This window comes from Epinephelus lanceolatus, chromosome 5 (genome assembly GCF_041903045.1).
Source record: "Epinephelus lanceolatus isolate andai-2023 chromosome 5, ASM4190304v1, whole genome shotgun sequence".
NCBI lineage: Eukaryota > Metazoa > Chordata > Actinopteri > Perciformes > Serranidae > Epinephelus > Epinephelus lanceolatus.
Genome location: NC_135738.1, coordinates 2,716,535 through 2,735,861, shown reverse-complemented (window position 1 = coordinate 2,735,861; position 19,327 = coordinate 2,716,535). Strand labels below are relative to the sequence as shown.

The following is a 19,327-nucleotide window of genomic DNA, read 5'->3' as shown; positions in this document are numbered from 1 at the left end:
ATGATGAAGGTCTGGCTGTCTCAGAAAATGTAAACACACACCTTTTAACTTCATGCACAACATATTAAAACCATAATTACTGAAAAAGGGTTTAATAGACAACATTTAAAACCATTAATTCACTAATGCACTGATCAAATGTATTAAAAAAACATGACACCCTTTCATCCCCATCAATTATAAATTAAAAAATTCAACTATGAAAACAGAGTGTCCCAGTTTTAATTTTATAAAAATTGCACATACTTTCATTTGTAGCCGACCGGTTAATTGGTAGCCTGCAGGGTAGATTCTGACATTCCTCTAATGTCGCGTTCACACTACACGATATCAGCCCGATTACAGCCTGACGCAGCATCGTACTGTGTTGGTGTCGTCGTACACGATAATCCATTGCTTCATCTCATGTAGTGTGCCATAGTAGACGACAACGACACCACGTCTGGGACGCCTCACGACATTCCAACAAAAAGTCTAGCATGCTTGATTTTCTTTTTGTCATTCATGACTGTTCCCGTCACAGCCGTCCCTTTGACCAATAGGAACACAGAGCGAGACACCTGTACGCCAACAACACCCCAGCGTTTTTGGTATTTCCTGTAGGGACGGTACCACACAGAGTGAAAAAGGCAAAATGATGGTGTGAAACAGCAGAGGCACTTTGTCAACCCGCTGAGTACTGCCGTTAGCATCAAGCTAGCAAACAATGTTCTTTCTTCATAATGGAGAACATAAAGGAATAAAATTAAAAATTAGTGGCAGTGACTGAAATAACGGTAGTAATAATGATGAAAATAGGACAATAATAACCCGATGACATCATGCATGTCGTGAACAGCAACTGATGATTGGTCGTGAACTATCATGTAGTTTGTCATGTCTGTCGGCCAAGTCAAGGCACGATTTTATGACTCTACAAATGTGTAATCTGACGTAGTGACTGTTGGAACAGACAAAACTGTTGTGTAGTGTGAACCCGGCATAAGAAGGTGTTCAGATGTTGTATCTAACATGCTGAAGGTTTCACAGTCTGTTCCTACAGAGGAGAGCACATTGGAGACCAACATGTTTGAGGAGAGTGACAAACGTCTCATCAGCTGTTTCTGACTAATGTTACATTCACAGACGCTTACTGACGGTCTGACTGTGGTGTGTCAGGGCCTTAATATGTGCACAGAAACAACTTGGCTGTTTTCTCCATGATCAGCCTCTGGGCAAACGTATTTCCAGTACAGAGAAATGGGGGCGTGGCAGAATGCTGATTGCAGATAGCAGGTAGCCCCTGTCAATTTAGAGTGATTGTGATTCACAAACATGTGTACGGTGGTAAGAACAAAATCAGCTGGTGCACACGTGTCATGAATCTGACGGTGATTTTGCTGATGTTTTTATGTATGCGCAGAGTAAGAACTTTTACATTTCTGGTTTCATTGCTGTCACGTGCACATGCAGACATTATAATTGGCTTTACTGCCGCACTGCTGCAGCCCTGCTCAGTCACAGGAAGTGTTCAGTGAGGAATATGCTGAGTTTTCTAGTTTACTTTTGTTCTTAAAAAATAATTAGCAGTCAGTGATTAGTTAGAAGTATTTAAAGTTGGTAAAGTAGAATTTGTGAGCTTAAATATGATTTAACTCAGAAGTTTTAATGTTTTGAAAGTAAAGAGAGCAAATACAAAGTGTCTAAGAATTAATTTGGTGCAAATACAAACTGTATGCAACATATAAAATGCCAAATGTCAGAGTAAAAAACAGATTGAACTGTAACAGGAGACAAATGAATCACTGGCGTGCACTGTTTGATTTGTAAAGTGCGATGAAATTAGATCTCTGATTTCCCTCTGATCTCAGGCAGGACGTCCCAGATGATGAACTGGTGGCGAGTCTCTTCTCTGAAGCGTCCAGGGACTCTGGACCCTGCAGTCCTCCACCATGGGCGCTCTCTGGACGGGTCACTGTCCCCGGAGATTTCCCAGGATCCCCGAAACGAGCACTGAGTGTTCACCTGTCCACCCAGCTCATTTCTGAGGACAAAACTAAGGACCTTATTTACCTCATGGGTAACAGTCTAAGCAACACTTTAGACTCCTCAGCTCTTCTTATTGGCAGATGTAAAGTTTGAAATTGAATCACACTGAAAGGGTTACAAGTTTTACTTTTACTGCTGCTTTCAAAAACAGGAAGTCTTCATCCTAGAATCAGACACTGGTGACGGAGGTTTTGGTGTGTTGCAGGTTCGACTCTGGAAGAAACATGTCGACTTGCAGCCGGCTACCAGAACATCATTCCTGTGAGGTCATCAGGAGGTCAGCTGGCTCTGCTCGACCTGTCTGTACCTTTCCTGTTCAGAGGCAGGAAGAGATTCTACGGGTCAGAGATGAGCCACACACACACTGATGAGTCCTAGAATACAGTCAGAGCTTTATCAACATCAGTTAGTTGCTCCATCTTGTAGCAGACAAACAGCTTTTTTCTTTTATTCTCTTCAGTATCAGTTCAGGGCTGTGGACGGCTCAGTAGCTCAGTTCTGATGAAACTCTGACAGTTTATACAGAATGATCAATGAATCTGCCGTTGTAGGTTGTTAAATGCTAAAAGTTATGTGTTTACTGTTGGAACTACTGTAAACTTTGAGCAGTAATCTGCCACTCAGCCACTTCTGCTCCAGTTCATCTCAGAGGTGTTGAGTTCAGGACTCTATGCAGACCAATCAAGTTCTTCCACATCAAACTGGGACCGTCATTTCTGTATGGAGCTGGATTTGTGCAAAACAGAAACTAAAGGGGCCGAGACCAAACCAGGAGAACAGAGCCACACCGTTATTTTATTTCTTCTCCATTAAACTCAGGGAGGTAAAGTTCTCCTGGCTTTCACCACCCTGATCCATCCTCAGCAGTCGACACAGGAGACGTTTATGAATGCTGTCAAAGGATGGTCAGTGGCTGTGTGTGTGTAAACCTGTGCAGCTGTTAGGAACAAGTGTGACTGAGCCAGTTAAAGAGGATAACCACAGACATTCAGCCATTTTGTCTCTAACTGTGAAAGGAAAGTGTCACTGGGAACAATTGAGTCTGTGCATATTTACTGTACATTAACTGTTTTATTCACAGTAAAGGAGGCCTGTAGCCGACAGCTGATAATGTATCCTCTTCTTTGTTTCAGGTGTAAGAGGTGCTCAGACGCTGCAGTGAGGGAACCTTCATGTGCTGAAGGAGTCGAGCTGATCGATGAGAAAATCATTGCAGAAGGTGAGAGGAGAGTTTGGTTTGAATCTCTGGACTGTCGGAGGAAACGGTGGCAGCGGAGATTACACAGGAAACGGCTCACACTCTAATTTATATGTCAGTGCTGAGTGACCAAAACATGAATGAATGCAGCTTTGATGGAAGAAGCATTGACTTCATGTGAACGTTTTCACAACCTGATCAGTTGGAGACTCTCCAGCAGGAGGATTTTTTGCTTCTCTCTGTTTTATATCAGCATCAACTGAATATCTTTGGGTTTTGTTGTGCTGTTTGCTGCTTGTTCTTTGACGCTTCGGCGTGTTGTCTTCAGTTTTAAAACCACTCGCTCGCTCTTCACACAGAGTTTTAAGTGGAGCTTGTTTTCCTTCTTCCTGATTCAGCAGGTTTGTAAAAGCTCATGAACGACTCCTGGCTGATCTCAGACCTGTTCTAGCCGCAGGATTTTTTTTCTCCGAAATAAATCACACAATCACACACACGTCTCTGGTCTCTTCTCGTCTGCAGTTCTCGGCGTTCAGCTGCTGCAATTCGTCCTGCTGATGAAGCTCGAGCTGCAGGACGCCACCGACACGCTGGACGCCTTCCTGTGGAGAGACGCCGTGAGTTTCTGATCACATGTAAAATACTGCTGACTGTGGATCAGTTTAGATCAGATCATAAGTAGAAAATCTCAGTTTATCACCACCTTTCTCATCTTTTACCAGAATGATATGAAGCATTCTGAAGTTTGTGTTACTGTTGTGGTGGCAATACTGTGTGTATGTTGTCTGCTGTGACCTGTTTGTATATTTGTCACTGTGTGTGGGCGACTAAACCAGTTTCCTCTCTGGGGATTAATAAACTTATCTTATTTTAAAGAAAGGTTCAAATGACACCAGTTGAGTGTGAAACTTTTTGCAGTCGTCGTACAAAACAAGAAGTTTTTGCTGGACTTAATAACTTAAATTGTGGTTTAGAGCCGAAAAGATCGATTTATCGAATTATTGATGATCCGAAAATTTATGTTCAACTATGAGGTCGTAATAGGTTCATCGTTAAAGTAATTTCTATAGCAAAAATACCAAATAGTCCTCAGTTTGATCTCCTCAATTTTAACGATTTACGGTTATTCTTTGTTCTGTGTAGGGTTGTAAAATTCTGGGAGTATTTAAGGTGGAAACTTTCTATGGGAATTTACAGGAGTTTATGGTAGTTAACAGAAAATAACAGGAATAAAATGGAAATATAGCTGTTATTTGCTTAAGCTGTATTCACCATGTCATATGCAGATAGAAAAAAAGTTAACCATGGTAAAGCTGTGAGCCAATCGAGGTGGGCTGCAGAGGGCAGTCTGTCCACTGGGCACTCAGGCTCCTTGGCATCAAAGAGTTGCAGGAGAGGAAAGTCACCAGAAACATCAATGAGGCTGCAGAAAAAGCCTCAAGCTGGCTGTGGATCAGGAGGGCAGATCCATGGTGTAGTGTGCAGGGACTGATCAGCCCTGGCTGGGTCGCCCAAGTGAGGGTGCCTGATGATCTAAGACCCGAAACACCCAGGGCATCACCCTGGTTACCTCGTCAAAAAGCCTGTGAGATTTTTCCATTCAGCAACATAATCTTCACAAATGAACAACACTTTTATTTTGAAGCATGAATGCAATCCCCAGAGGTAAAAACATTAGGCTTCAAAGGAAATACACTATGGTCACATGACTTAATGTCACCACCTCAATGACACTGTAAAGCCATGTTCAGCGCCTCATTCAGCTACTTGTTAGCAACCACCGTTTTGAAGACTCACAAAGGCTTCAAAATTCACAGTGGGATATTTACTGACGTATTTTATGCCGTAGAACAAACTCTCTTCAGCTTGTGTTAACCACAGACCTTATTTCAGGCAGCTAACCAAAAACCCATTGACTTCAAGACGAAGGAACCAGGAGTGCTAAAATGCTAACTCATTTGCATGTTTTAGGACTCATTCCTGCAGCTCTGTACATTAGCAGATAGATAGAAAATTAAAACGATCAGTATTTGAAGCCCTGTTGAGGCCTGTAACACCGACAAAAAGAAACAATCCTACGGTGGCTCTGAAAGCTCAGCACACACTGCACGCAGATATACAAAACACAAGCAAATGAAGAAAACATCTTCACCAACGTGTTAACACATGCGCAGCATTAAAAAAAAAACACAACCAAGTATGGCCAGATCTACAGACACCAACATATCACTTTTACTAGTTAAGCTTTTCATGTTTTGGTTATCAGACACAATTAATGTAAAAAACAAAGAATGAGAAGTTTGCGAACAGCTTCGATCATCCTGCGAATCTGTGATGAGATCAGTGAGAAGTTTTGATGCAGTTTGATAAATAAAGTCCATGACAACTTTCCTGCAGAGAGGATTCGATCGTGTTGAGAGAACTGACATCAAATAAACATCATAAAGTAAAAGAACATGACCTGATGAAACCTCCTGAAACTGTTTGTGGAGAGTGATTTTTACTCTAATGAGTGATGATGATGATGATGGTTTGTGTCTTTCATCAGGAGAGGTTCTTCAGCGTGTCCGCAGAGGACGTGGCATCCAATCAGGAGGCTCAGAACAGCATCCGTCAAATGATGGACTCCCTCTGTCCTCCAGGGGGCAGCACTGGTACGTCTGTCAGACTCACAGAGGCTGAAACGACGACTTTGGAGTGAAGCTGAGTGTGGCAGCAGCTTCAGTGACATTTTAACAGAATAATTGGCTTCAAAATCTGATTACTTGGTACAAATAAGTACACAGGTCATCTTGTCTGTGAATTAAGAAAGACAAACCATTCTGTGAACGACATCACACACAAATAAGATGAACCTGAAGCACAAAAACAGCAGAAGGTTTTGTTCTCTGATGAAACGATAATTAAATGAATCGGTTTCTTCAACAGTCTACAACATGGTGACTTACTGGAGAGTTTCAGGATTACTGTTAGTTTTAATGACCAGGAATGTAAGACGCTGCAGACTGCTGCTCTGTCTGTAGAGCTACACCTCCTACCACATGGTGGCGACCATTTTTGTGTTGTTGTTGTTATCCAGCTGAATGGAGAGGGAAAAAAATCAACTGTTTCATGTGGCAAAAATTTAAACAACTCAGACAAAACATACATAGATTAATTAAAACAGTAAATAGAATTTTAGTAATATAAAAATTGCAACAATAAAATGTTAAAAATCAATAAACAGCAGGGATAAAAACGAAATATTTTACAGCTCAGTTTGTTTTACATCCAGCACATTTCCCCTGTAAATACTCCTGCACTGTCCAACACCTCCTATCAGCACCAATTAAACTAATGACTGTCAATCACACATGAAAGAAGAAGCAGGCGGAGCAGTGTTCCCAGTTTGGACCTGCTTTTTGTCTGCGAATAAAAACAGAGACAATCAGACGTAGAAAGAGAAACACAGTCGATAGAATAAATGTTGGCGTTGTACATTTCTGCAAACTACAGATGTGTTCGACTGGTGCTGCAGAAAGTTTGTTTTACTTTTCAACAACTCTGTGTGTAACATGTGGCTGTGTTGAGGCACAGAAACCACATAGGTATGGTTCAGAAAAGATCATGTTTTGGCTTAAAATACCTGTTTTTCGTGGCACTGTACTGACAGGGAATGCAGCAAAACAACCGCATTTTGTGGCACTATTCCTGCTGAAAACACGGTGACGGGTCGCTAGAAAACCCCACAGATTGGGGCCGCTGGAAACACAGCAATGACTTGCTAACTCACAACAGCTTTTTGTGGCACTATCCATGAAAAGAGTGACGGGTCAATGAAAAGCACCCATTTTTGATGGCTAAAAAGCGCCAGAAACAGCAAAGACTCGCTAAAAAACAGTTGGTTTTTTGTGTGTTGGTCTCGAGCAGTGGTCTGCAGCTTGGCAGGCGTCTCACCAAGTTCTCAAGTCAGCTCGTATAATAGGTCACTTTAGAAACATGGATATGATACGTATGAAATGTACATCCGTGGTATGTATCTGTGGTTGGTAGAAATGTACAATGCCCACTTTTCTTTTGGCAACCGGGCTTCAAAAAAAGAGTCAAACACAGGTTAACCACATTCATCATCATGAGTCATTCAGCATTTCTCTGTCAAAGTGCTGAAAGTGAGTTCAGGTGTGTGATGTCGATCTCGTGTTCACGTCAGGTGAGCGTCCGTGGATGGATTTGTGTCTGACAGAGTACCGAGCAGAGGACGACAAGGGAGAGAGCCAAACCTGTTATCAGATCTGCCACAGCACCATCACCAAACCACGCTCTGCACGGTCCGACCCCGACCCAGCCTGAACCGCCTGTGGGTCAAAGGTCAACCAGAGTCCTGCACAAAGACAAACTGTTTCTACCTGTTTCTGTTTTAGTCATTTTGTATTTAAGATTTTTTCTGGTTTTATTTGTATTTATTGTGTAAAACAAAATGAATGTACATAAAAAGGTGAAAAATGTATAAAACTGCTGACTGATGTGAGTGAATCAATAAAGTGTTGACTTGTTACTACAAAGCTTTCAGTCAGGGACTGTTGAGGTCTGATCTGTGGTGTTACTGCGCCATCTGCTGGTCAGCTGACATGATGCACTTTATAAAAGACCTGTTTTTCATCCAATAATATACAGATACAGCAAAGGACAAACACACATGGTGAGTACAAATAAAGACAGTATCTTTGAACGCCTATTTTTCATGTACTTATTTGAATCTTTCTTTATCCTTTAAAGCAGGAAGCTGCCTGCCCTGGTTGTTGACCAGAGCGAGGATGAAGGTGATGTTGGAAACCTGTGGGACATTTTGTGTGTGTGGTCTTCATCCATCTCACCTGCAGCAACAATAGTTCAGTTTTCTGTCTGTTTTTCCCTTAACTTGTGTTTCTTCTGTTTTCCAGAAGACACATGTTGAACACAGTCCTCCCTGGAGAAGAACAACATCTGCGTTCCCAAACCAGAGCAAGGTGGTCAGTAAAGATCAAATCATGAGCGCACAGTGGTGGAGGAAGTATTCAGATCCTTTACTCAAGTCAGATCAACATCACAACACAAAAAGCACCGCACATACAACAAAATGAACCACAGAGAAAACTGTGTGGTCAGGTGTGTCCTCCTGATGATGATTTAAAGGCTGAAGAAAAGAGATGGGTCTTAAGACGGGTTTTAGACGTATCAATAGAGGAGGAAGATCTAACTAAGTGGGAGACTGTTCCACAGTTTAGGACCAAGAACAGAAAATGCTCCATCGCCTTTAGTTTTTAACTGGCTCTGGGATCTGAGGGGTCAGGAGAAGGAATAGGGGATGAGCAGTTCAGAGATGTAAGCAGGTGTGTGTTTATGCAGCGCTTTAAAAACAAATGAAAGAATTTACTGAACTGGTAACACAGTGAAGAGAGGCTTGTGCCAGTAAAAGTACTAATACCACACTGAAAATACTCCACTACAAGTTAAAGCCCTGCACTCAAAACCTTATTATATTTATTTAACTGTTTCCATAGTGCAGTAAAGAGGCATAAAAACAGCCTGTTTTCAGCTGTGACGACGACTTTTCAGCTGATCCAAGAGGGTTTTTAAAGAGTTTATTTAGCTTCAGAAGGAGGAGAATTTTCTCAGCTCATAAAGGAACACTTCATCCTTCAGTTTATCACAAACATTCAGCATCAACACATCTGGAGATACATGGTTTTCACTGGACAGGAAGGAGCTAAAGCTGTCAGACTAATGAGTCTAGATGGAAATAGGGGTCCACACATACCCCCTGGATTTTCCTTGTTGCACCTATCCCCAACCGGAAAAAGAAAAACAAGATATAGAAAGTGGTGTAACTTTTGAAGTAAACAACAAACAGAGACAAATAAACACACTTTTCCATACAACTCTGACCCAAGGAATTCAATGGAATCATTATTTTTGACATTTGACAACTTTATTTCTGGACAAAAACAGCAAAAAAATGTACATTTGACAACTATATTTTCCTATTTTCATGCGCACATAGTGATTTTTTTTCACTACCTGTTTTTTCTTAACTATTTAAGTGTCTATTTTAAAATTATACATAGCAGACTAAAATATAGGCTAATGTCCCCTTGGGGTTATTTTTAACAGTTTATACTATCCTGAACCTGAAGAAATTGAAATTAGCTTTGCTTTTGAAGTAAACATGTTTCTATACAATTCAGACTCAAGGAATTCAATAAAATGGGTAGGCCTAGCCTGCTAATAACATTTCAAACCATGCTGACTATTTCTGGGAGGGAGGGGGACAAAAAAAAGAAAAATACAGAAAAGGGCCAAATTCTGTGGGTGACTGAACATCAACTGCCAACTTTGGCGTTGGTTTGGACAGTGGGCCTGCACCTTGCGACTGTAAGATGGTTGTCTCCCACTGCTCTCTCTTTTGGAACAATTTCAAGAATAAGAAGGAAAAAAGTAAGCACTCAACCCTTTTATTAAGATATTTAGTCGTGGACGAGCCAACACATAATTTTCCTCTACAGTTTTATCATACAGAAATTGAGTCTGCATGGATTTTCTTGACTAGCTAGTGATGGTAGCTAGTTAGTTAGCTATTGCTAACGTTTTCTCTATTTTCAGGCTGACTGAATAGGCCTATACTTACTAACTATGGGAGAAAGCACAAACTGTAACACAGCTGAAGTGCCTCAAAAGAAGATTCGATCCCTATCATGTATTCTACATGTCCCAACTCTTTCTGAGTATGGTCATTTTACCACACTTAGTGCATGCAAGGGAGGGCACAGCGAGAGGCTATCATATCTACCACAGTATTCGTGATATGAGACTCTGTGAACCAGCCACTTCACCGTACGGTATGAAGGATATTTGTGACCAGATACCATTGACATTAGAGCGCTTGCCTTTGGATGAAACTGGCTATCATCAAAACTACTACAAAAGCTTTACATGGAAATTGGGTGGTTTAAAAGCGTCAAAGGCTTCTATATCTGGAGAATTATCATCATCATCATCATCATCATCATCATCATCATCATCAATAAAGGGCTCCCTACGCCAGCTCAAATCTCTGTCAAATCAATCTGAAGGGACTCGGTGTTCCTTCTTGTTTCCAAATCAGTGCATTTTCTGTGACAAAATAAAAACCAAGGTCAAGGGCAAAACTGAAAAGCTTATAAAGTTTCAGAGTTGGAAACACAAGGAACCGGCCTGGAAAGTCATCGAATGTAAAGCACAGGAATTGAATAAAGAGGTTCTTTACTGCAAGATATATGAAGAAGTTTCTTCATATACAAGTTGGACAGGAATCTTAGCTGGACAACCTCTTTGCGTCAAAGTCAAGGTTTCCTTAATCCGATGTGTGGACACAACCATAATCACCACTCACTCACTCACTCACTCTCACCCACACATTGACATACTGTGCTTGTGCTCTACGTTCGATGACTTTCCAGGCCGGTTCCTTGTGTTTCCAACTCTGAAACTTTGTAAGCTTTCCACCTTAAGGCTTTGAAATAATCTTCCATCCTCTGCTTGGAAGTGGTGAATTTACAGCTCACAGATACTTAATACGACACAGTCTCTGGCTTTTGTTTTGATATGTGGTGTGTGCAGAAAATGTTGCACATTTCTGATCTGTCGTTAGCTTGTTAACTATATTGCATGATTTCCACTGTCACACTGAACGTCCTGCTGAGCCCTGTTCAAACGTTAGAGCTGTATATGAAAACAAACACAAAAAGAATGGTTGAATATTCGTATTAAACGGCTGGATCTGATCCAACTGACATAATCGGGTACATGCCTAATTATTTCATTAGACCTTTGAATGTTTTAGAAGCAGTCCTGTACACTTTCCATCATTTTTCACATTATCACTATATAGACTGAGTACATTTGTTTTTGATGATTCAAAGGTCTTTAAGGCAGTTAATGCAGTCATTGGAATAAACAAGATTACATTACATAATATCAGCAGTGGGATTAAATCTTTGTGTTGTAGTAGTAAGTGGCAACGTGACACATCAAAGAAACCATTTACAGAAAAAGAGAAAAACCACATTGATCAGAATCTAAAAACTCAACAATGTATTCACAGTACATCACCAATAATATACATTTATTACATTAAATGAGAGTGAATCTTTCTGTAGGAAATCAGATGGTTGTTCTACTTTGTGTGACTGACGCTATGAGTTTGAGTTAAAATGAAATTCGTCTGATTAAACTGCTCCTACGTGCTTGATTGACAGGAGAGATGATCAGAGGGGCAGAGTTTTTACCACCATCATTAACACAGGGACTGAAGAATGGGTAGAGTTTCTCAGTGAAGGAGCAGCCAGTAAAGGAGTAGATAAGAGCTGCAGCATCAACATCATAAAAGGAGACCAGACCCTCCTCATAATCCACAAACACCCCCACCTTCTCAGGCCGAGACTTCAGAGAGAGACTGACTGAAGGGCCAGCAAGAGCTTTGTACTCATTTTCATTCCTCAACCTTATCGTCCATTGACCATTTTTAGGAGCTGCTGTGATCTGTCCCTTCCTGTTGATCGACTCTCTGGCCACTCCTAAATCCCACTCAGTCTTCCCTTTAACCTGAACCTCATAATAAAATCTTCCTGAAGAGAAACTCTGCTTTGCCAAGACATTAACACAAGTATCAAATCTCTCTGGATTGTTTGGGAGATTCTTCTTTACATCACCATGTTTAACTTGTTTTCCATCATCAGACAGGATGAGTTTGGGATGTGCTGTATCAGGATCGAGTGTCACATCCACTGCAGACTGCTGGACTCTCTTCAGCTCGACCTCAAACAGCTTCTTCATCTGTTCACTGAGCGTCTCCTCCAGCTGACTCACAGCTCTCCTCACAGTCCCCTCATATGAAGGTGGACGGATGCTGACCTCTGTCCAGTCCTTGGTGGGTGGAGCAGTGTTCAGGGACGTGAAGCTTTGGAGGAGGTGGAGGTGGTCTTCAGAGCGTGAGAGCTGCTCCATCTCAGTGCTTCTCTTCTTCAGCTCAGAGATTTCCTGTTCCAGCTCTTTGATGAAGCCTTCAGCCTGTTTCTCTGTCTTTCTCTGCTTCTCTTTGATCGTGTCCATGAGCTCGGCCTGGCTTCTCTCAACAGACTCCTTCAGAGCGGTGAAGACCTGAACACCATCTGCTATCTCTCTGTCTGCATCTTCCTCACTGAGCTCCACTGAGTGTTTGATCTCCTCAATCTTCAGTCGTCTCTTCTGGATCATCTGCTGAATTTCAGCCTCTGTCTTCCCCAGCTCGGCCTTCTTTCCTTCATATTCTTCTCTCAGAGGAACAACGTCATGTGTCTTGTGGTCTAAAACAGTGCAGAGCATGCAGACACACATCTGGTCGGTCTTACAGAACAGCTCCAGCAGTTTATCGTGCTTCAGACACATCCTGCCTTCCAGGTTCTCCACAGGGTCGATCAGCTGATGTCTTTTCAGGCCTGATCTTGTCAGATGAGGCTCCAGGTGAGTCTCACAGTAGGATTCCAGACACACCAGGCAGGACTTCAGGGCCTTCAGTTTGGTTCCAGTGCAGACGTCACAGGGAACTTCTCCTGGTTTGGAAACTTGTTGCTCTGAGCTGCTGCTGCTGGCTTTCTGTTGAGCTGACTGTCTGAACTGAGCAGCCATCTCAGAGATGAAAGTGTTGACCCACATCTCAGGTCTTTGGTGGAAAACCTTCTTACAGTTTGGACACTGATAGGGGACATTAGTACTCCAGTGTTCAGTGATGCAGGTTTTACAGAAGTTGTGTCCACATGGTGTGCTGACTGGATCAGTGAACACATCCAGACAGATGGAGCACAGAAACTGATCTTCAGTCAGCAGACAGCTGGCAGCAGACATATCGACACTCTGAGGACACAAAATGAGAAAACATCAAAACTGTGATTACATACATTTTGATCATTTGTTGAATAAAACCAAACTATGCTTAGTGGAATAAAAGGAGAGTTATCCTGAATTCTCTTGATATATTATATGAATTTTGTTTTGTTTATTAGCTCCACTGTTAACAGCTTCATCATTAAAGTGATGAACACATTAATGTATCAATAATTATAATCCTGTAATATAGTATATTTCTCTGAAACTGGACGTTCTGGGTAATGAGTCATTTTACTTTTGGTACTTTTAGTTTGATGCTAATACTTGTGCATTTTTATTGCAAATCAAATAGTGACTGCAGGACTTTTACTGTAACAAAGTATTTCTACACTGTGGTATTACTACTTTTACTTCAGTAACAGATGTGAGTACTTCTTCCACCGCTGGTTCATATTGATGTAAACTCACACTTAAACCTTGTTGCAGCCTGAAGTGATTTTAATCCGTGGTCATGTTCAAGTTTCATGAACACAAACCAAAACTCTTCATCCACTGTTTGTTTGTGTGTCAGTCATCAGATATTGTCTTCATTAATAACAGCCTAATTGCTCCATTCTTCTTCATAGTAATAATGTTTCACTTATATATCGGCCTTTATTTAATTCATGTTTATTGCTCCGACCACAACGTTGCATGTGTCTCCTGTAAATCCCATCTGCACTATGTTTACACCTGGTCTCAGGGGCGAAAATCCCATTTCATATTTGGGGGGGACAATAAACAGTAAAATTTTAGAGAATAATTCCAGGGGGGGACAAGGAAAAAAAGTTGTAGCCTGTCTTTTATACAGCATCTTTTACCGCAGTTTGACGCTTTAACCTTCTCTCTATCTCTCCAACAGGCAGAGTGAATGTCTATACTTATGAGAAATGAGACACTAAACATTGTCTGCAATTAAACTGGTAAACTGGTTTATAAACAGTGTGCTGTGAGATCTGCCGCTGCGCACCTCACAACCGTGCGTAATAGTCGCGCGTAATGACCGAAAATTATTAATTGTGTCTCAAATGATTCTCGGGGGGGGGACAGCTTTACTGAAGGGGGAGTCATGTCCCCCCTGTCCCCCCTGGGATTTCCGCCCCTGCCTGGTCTGCACACCTGCCTGGGATGCTGTCAGTGACACAGGAAGGTTGGAAGAGATCACATCAATATGAGTAACATCAGACATTCATCTGAAATCTGATAAATATGCTGTTTGTGCAGGTCTGCATAGTATATGAATATGAAGGATAACTGCATTTCCTCAGGGCTTATTTGGGCTGGCATTAATTGGTCGCCACGGTAACAAGCACCAATTAAATGTACCAGCCTATGAAAACATGTGGGGAAACCAGTCTGATGGTGTTGCACGGTATACTGGTACCAATGGTAGACCACGGTACTTAAACACCACGGTACATATGACACCATAATGTTGGAGTACTTCAGGTACTGGGATAAGTTCGAAGTCCAATCGCAAGAGGGTGAGTGTCCATGCGCTGTCCAATAATGGCACGCGCTGGCCACCTGGCACTCAATATGCTGCTGCAGTGGTTTGTATCCAGTGACATTTCAGGTATTAGCTGAGCTATTGAGTATCTTTACGCACTGAAAGTTATTATTTATTTATTTTTACTTGTAGGTTAGATTTGTTTATATATGCTGCAGTGATGTGTTTTCCACAGAGCTCTACGGTGCGAGCATTTTACTGGCATTTGCATTAAAAATAGTTTTGTGCGAGCAAAAGAAATCATTCAGGAGCACGCTGTGCGAGTACAGATTTCAACCAGCAGCAGAAACGAAAGGCGAATCCTGCCGGTTGTGGGTTGAACAGGGGTCACAGACAGGAATACCACGGAGCATTATAGCCACCGCAAGATAAAGGCTTACTGGTGACCGAGAAGCCCGGCTCCAGGTCCAATAATTTCCTCTTTGTTGGTGTCATGACTGCCCAGAAGTACCTGAACAGCTGAGCCGTGGCAGCACACAGGTATGTGATGTGTCAGAGGAGAAACGAGCCGTTCACATTTCTCTCTCTGTGGCAGGTAACGCTCCACAAACCTCACCGCACTGAAGGGACTGTTCTTTACTTGTCAGGGGAGGAGGGTGGCTGGTTGATTTTTATTTTATTTATTTGTTTTATTTCAATCCCCCCTATGTTAATGGGTTCGTTCGAGATGAGCCAGGCCTGCGCAGATTCGATCACCGGCGATCGGCGCACAATGCATGCTGGTTAGTTTTGTGTCCGACTTCATCCTGACTTGCTCTGACGTATTACAAAAGTGGACGGCGATAAAACCACGAGAGCGAGGCGGCTGCAGTTTTTAGAGCCAGGGCGCTGCAGTTGCTCTCCACCGACTGCACCACCTGGCTCTCACCTGATCTAACAGCTGATTGGTTTATATGTCGACTCAACAATATGACGTTTTAGATAAACTACTCATTTTTGTTGAATTTTAGAGATTAAGATTGTATTTGTCTGATGTGAAGGTTTATTCTGTGAACAGAAAACGTTGTGTGACTGATGGTGAAGTTTAGTCGTCAGAGACTGAACACATTCATCATAAACTATACAGAGTCTACTGTACTATATTAATATTGGACGGTTTAATTATTGAAGTATTTAGCAACACAGAGACTTGTGGTCAGTGGGATGTGAGGATTCTTAAAATAACGTCAGATGTGAAGCCCTGACTGGATCTGACTGAGCCTTAATGAAAGCTGTTGTCTTGTATTTTTTTTCCTCTGAAAATATGAACCTTATAGTCAAACACAGTTTATTCAGCCTGTGTAGTTGAGGGGACAGGTCAAACTGATATGACGCTGATTTACAGGAGAATTCATATCAAGTGGAGGATAAACCATGAACATAAACTACAGATCACCTGTAAATCATTTTAATAAATTAATCTATCATGATTAAAACAACTGGAGACTGAAAACAAACTGATATATGGGTCTGATCACTTTTTTAATGAATTGACATCATTCCAGACAGGATGTAAGTGTGTCTGTGACTTCCTGTACGGACTGAAGGCTGCTGGAAACTGTCGGGAAACTGTCCGACTTCACCGTGGCTTTTTGTCACCGCCCCCCGCTGCGACCGCCTGCTCTCGTCTACTTTTCAGGCGAGGCGCAGTTCATCTCGAACAAGCCTATTCACTTATTGATGCTGTTTTTGAAGTATGAATAAGTCAATAAGTAATTTATTCCATTGAAATATCATTGATGTATTATAGAAAAGTGATTTATCTTTTTATAAATGGCAAAAGGCACATCTGCCTCATTTTTGCTGTGGTATCGTGATACTACTCAGAACCGTGATACTTTCACTGGTATCGTACTGTGGGTCCCAATTTTGGTACCGTGACAACACTACAGTGTGACTGGTCTGCAGTGGGGAGTGTTAGCTCGTGTTGTTTCACAGATAAAAACAGAGTTCACTGTTAAAGTCGACCTGAAAACTTTAGTTATTCAAATAAAAGTTTCAAAAATAATCAAACTATGTTAAACTAACTCTCCATTACTGTCATATCAAACATCAAATAATATAACAATACTGCTACACTGCTGCTTATATTGTTATTAGAGTGGAAATATTTGAAAGCAGGCCAAACATTTTTCATTTGCCATGACTGTAACTTCCTGTCTGAGTGGCGCTCAGAGTTCAGACAGGAAACAGGCCTGTAAATGAGCTTGAAGCTAACGCTAGCTGTGACTGTAGTTCAGTCACTGTGCTTTGGTTTTTACCTTTGTTTTGTATTTCTGGCTAAATTCACATGTTGTTTTTATCTAAACTGACACATTTCTATGGTATAATATTCTTTATAAGGTAAAACAGATGTAAAACAGTCAGATAATATTCTTTATAAGGTAAAACAGATGTAAAACAGTCAGATTGTGGTTTGAACTAAACTTTGAGCAAATATTTAGTGTATTTTGTCTCTGTAGGACAGTGAACTCACCAGTGTTTGTTGTTGAGAAAAACCTGCTGGATTCACTTGAATGTTTCTTTCCAGAGAAACAGAGACTCGTCTCCACTGCAGCTCTGCTGTCACTCACACACACTTTCACTTTCACTTCAGGTCATGTGACTGTGAAGCTCTCCTCTTTCACTGTTGCTCCACCTCTCAGTGGGCCGTCACCAAGAGGGAGAGGTGGAGGAAGTATTCAGATCCTTTACTGAAGTCAAAGTACTAATACCACACTGTGACAATACTCCACTACAGGTAAAAATCCTCTCTTCAAATCCTTCCCTCAGTAAAAGTTTGATCAGGAACATTTATTATAAGTATGTGTAAAATGACTGATAGTGCAGTAAAGTGTTCCCTGCTGTCAGTGTTTTATTCTATCTGATGTTTTTGGATTAATATTCCTGCTGCATTAATGTGTATGTGTCATTTTACTGCTGTACATGTTTCAGGTTGAGCTCATTTGAACTCCTTTATATCCTGTTGGGGAGTTTAATCTACAGCAATGCATCATGGTCTAGAAGATCATCATATGTCTGTAGAGTGGCTGTCCTGTGAGAACCACGTATCTCTAAAGAGTCATAAAAACAGCCTGTTTTCAGCTTTGTGACGACGACTTTTCAGCTGATCCAAGAGGGTTTTTAAAGAGTTTATTTAGCTTCAGAAGGAGGAGAATTTTCTCAGCTCATAAAGGAACACTTCATCCTTCAGTTTATCACAAACATTCAGCATCAACACATCTGGAGATACATGGTTTTCACTGGACAGGAAGGAGCTAAAGCTGTCAGACTAATGTAGTGCAGTAAAAAGTACAATATTGACCTCTGAGTTACAAGTACCTTTAATGTGTACCTGAGTAAAGTACTTGAGTTAAAATACTGAGCTACAATCCACCACTGAAAACATATTCAATTACAAGCAACAGTCCTGCATTTAAAATTTCAGTTAAGTCCACAAGTATCAGCAACAAAATGTACCTAAAGTATGAAAAAAATCCTTCAGTTTATCACAAACATTCAGCATCAACACATCTGGAGATACATGGTTTTCACTGGACAGGAAGGAGCTAAAGCTGTCAGACTAATGAGTCTAGATGGAAATAGGGGTCCACACGTACCCCCTGGATTTTCCTTGTTGCACCTATCCCCAACCGGAAAAAGAAAAACAAGATATAGAAAGTGGTGTAACTTTTGAAGTAAACAACAAACAGAGACAAATAAACACACTTTTCCATACAACTCTGACCCAAGGAATTCAATGGAATCATTATTTTTGACATTTGACAACTTTATTTCTGGACAAAAACAGCAAAAAAAATGTACATTTGACAACTATATTTTCCTATTTTCATGCGCACATAGTGATTTTTTTTTTCACTACCTGTTTTTCCTTAACTATTTAAGTGTCTATTTTAAAATTATACATAGCAGACTAAAATATAGGAAATTGAAATTGAAATTGAAATTAGCTTTGCTTTTGAAGTAAACATGTTTCTATACAATTCAGACTCAAGGAATTCAATAAAATGGGTAGGCCTAGCCTGCTAATAACATTTCAAACCATGCTGGCTATTTCTGGGAGGGAGGGGGACAAAAAAAAGAAAAATACAGAAAAGGGCCAAATTCTGTGGGTGACTGAACATCAACTGCCAACTTTGGCGTTGGTTTGGACAGTGGGCCTGCACCTTGCGACTGTAAGATGGTTGTCTCCCACTGCTCTCTCTTTTGGAACAATTTCAAGAATAAGAAGGAAAAAAGTAAGCACTCAACCCTTTTATTAAGATATTTAGTCGTGGACGAGCCAACACATAATTTTCCTCTACAGTTTTATCATACAGAAATTGAGTCTGCATGGATTTTCTTGACTAGCTAGTGATGGTAGCTAGTTAGTTAGCTATTGCTAACGTTTTCTCTATTTTCAGGCTGACTGAATAGGCCTATACTTACTAACTATGGGAGAAAGCACAAACTGTAACACAGCTGAAGTGCCTCAAAAGAAGATTCGATCCCTATCATGTATTCTACATGTCCCAACTCTTTCTGAGTATGGTCATTTTACCACACTTAGTGCATGCAAGGGAGGGCACAGCGAGAGGCTATCATATCTACCACAGTATTCGTGATATGAGACTCTGTGAACCAGCCACTTCACCGTACGGTATGAAGGATATTTGTGACCAGATACCATTGACATTAGAGCGCTTGCCTTTGGATGAAACTGGCTATCATCAAAA

At 41.1% G+C, this 19,327-nt stretch overlaps 2 protein-coding genes across 2 annotated transcripts in view; one reads left to right on the top strand and one right to left on the bottom strand.

Annotated features, from left to right (window-relative positions):
- Window positions 1-7,767, top strand: part of pot1 (protection of telomeres 1 homolog) — a 115,828-nt gene extending 108,061 nt beyond the window's left edge. The window contains exons 15-20 of the mRNA XM_033634071.2: window positions 1,851-2,059; window positions 2,234-2,369; window positions 3,162-3,247; window positions 3,749-3,843; window positions 5,775-5,880; window positions 7,416-7,767. Coding sequence (XP_033489962.2) covers window positions 1,851-2,059; window positions 2,234-2,369; window positions 3,162-3,247; window positions 3,749-3,843; window positions 5,775-5,880; window positions 7,416-7,555 — 772 coding nt within the window. The 3' untranslated portion in view covers window positions 7,556-7,767. The remainder of the gene's footprint in view (window positions 1-1,850; window positions 2,060-2,233; window positions 2,370-3,161; window positions 3,248-3,748; window positions 3,844-5,774; window positions 5,881-7,415) is intronic.
- Window positions 7,768-11,295: 3,528 nt separating this feature from the next.
- LOC144463430 (E3 ubiquitin-protein ligase TRIM21-like) lies at window positions 11,296-17,214 on the bottom strand. The gene is made up of 2 exons (XM_078167602.1): window positions 17,089-17,214; window positions 11,296-13,111 (listed from the first exon to the last, which is right to left on the bottom strand). Exon 2 carries the CDS (start codon window positions 13,100-13,102, stop codon window positions 11,429-11,431), a length of 1,674 nt encoding a protein of 557 aa, XP_078023728.1. The 5' UTR covers window positions 13,103-13,111; window positions 17,089-17,214; the 3' UTR covers window positions 11,296-11,428.
- Between the last annotated feature and the right edge of the window lie 2,113 nt (window positions 17,215-19,327).

What these genes read in the sequence shown, in the direction of transcription:
- LOC144463430 (XM_078167602.1), bottom strand. Translation starts at nt 13,102, where the DNA reads ATGTCTGCTGCCAGCTGTCTGCTGACTGAAGATCAGTTTCTGTGCTCC.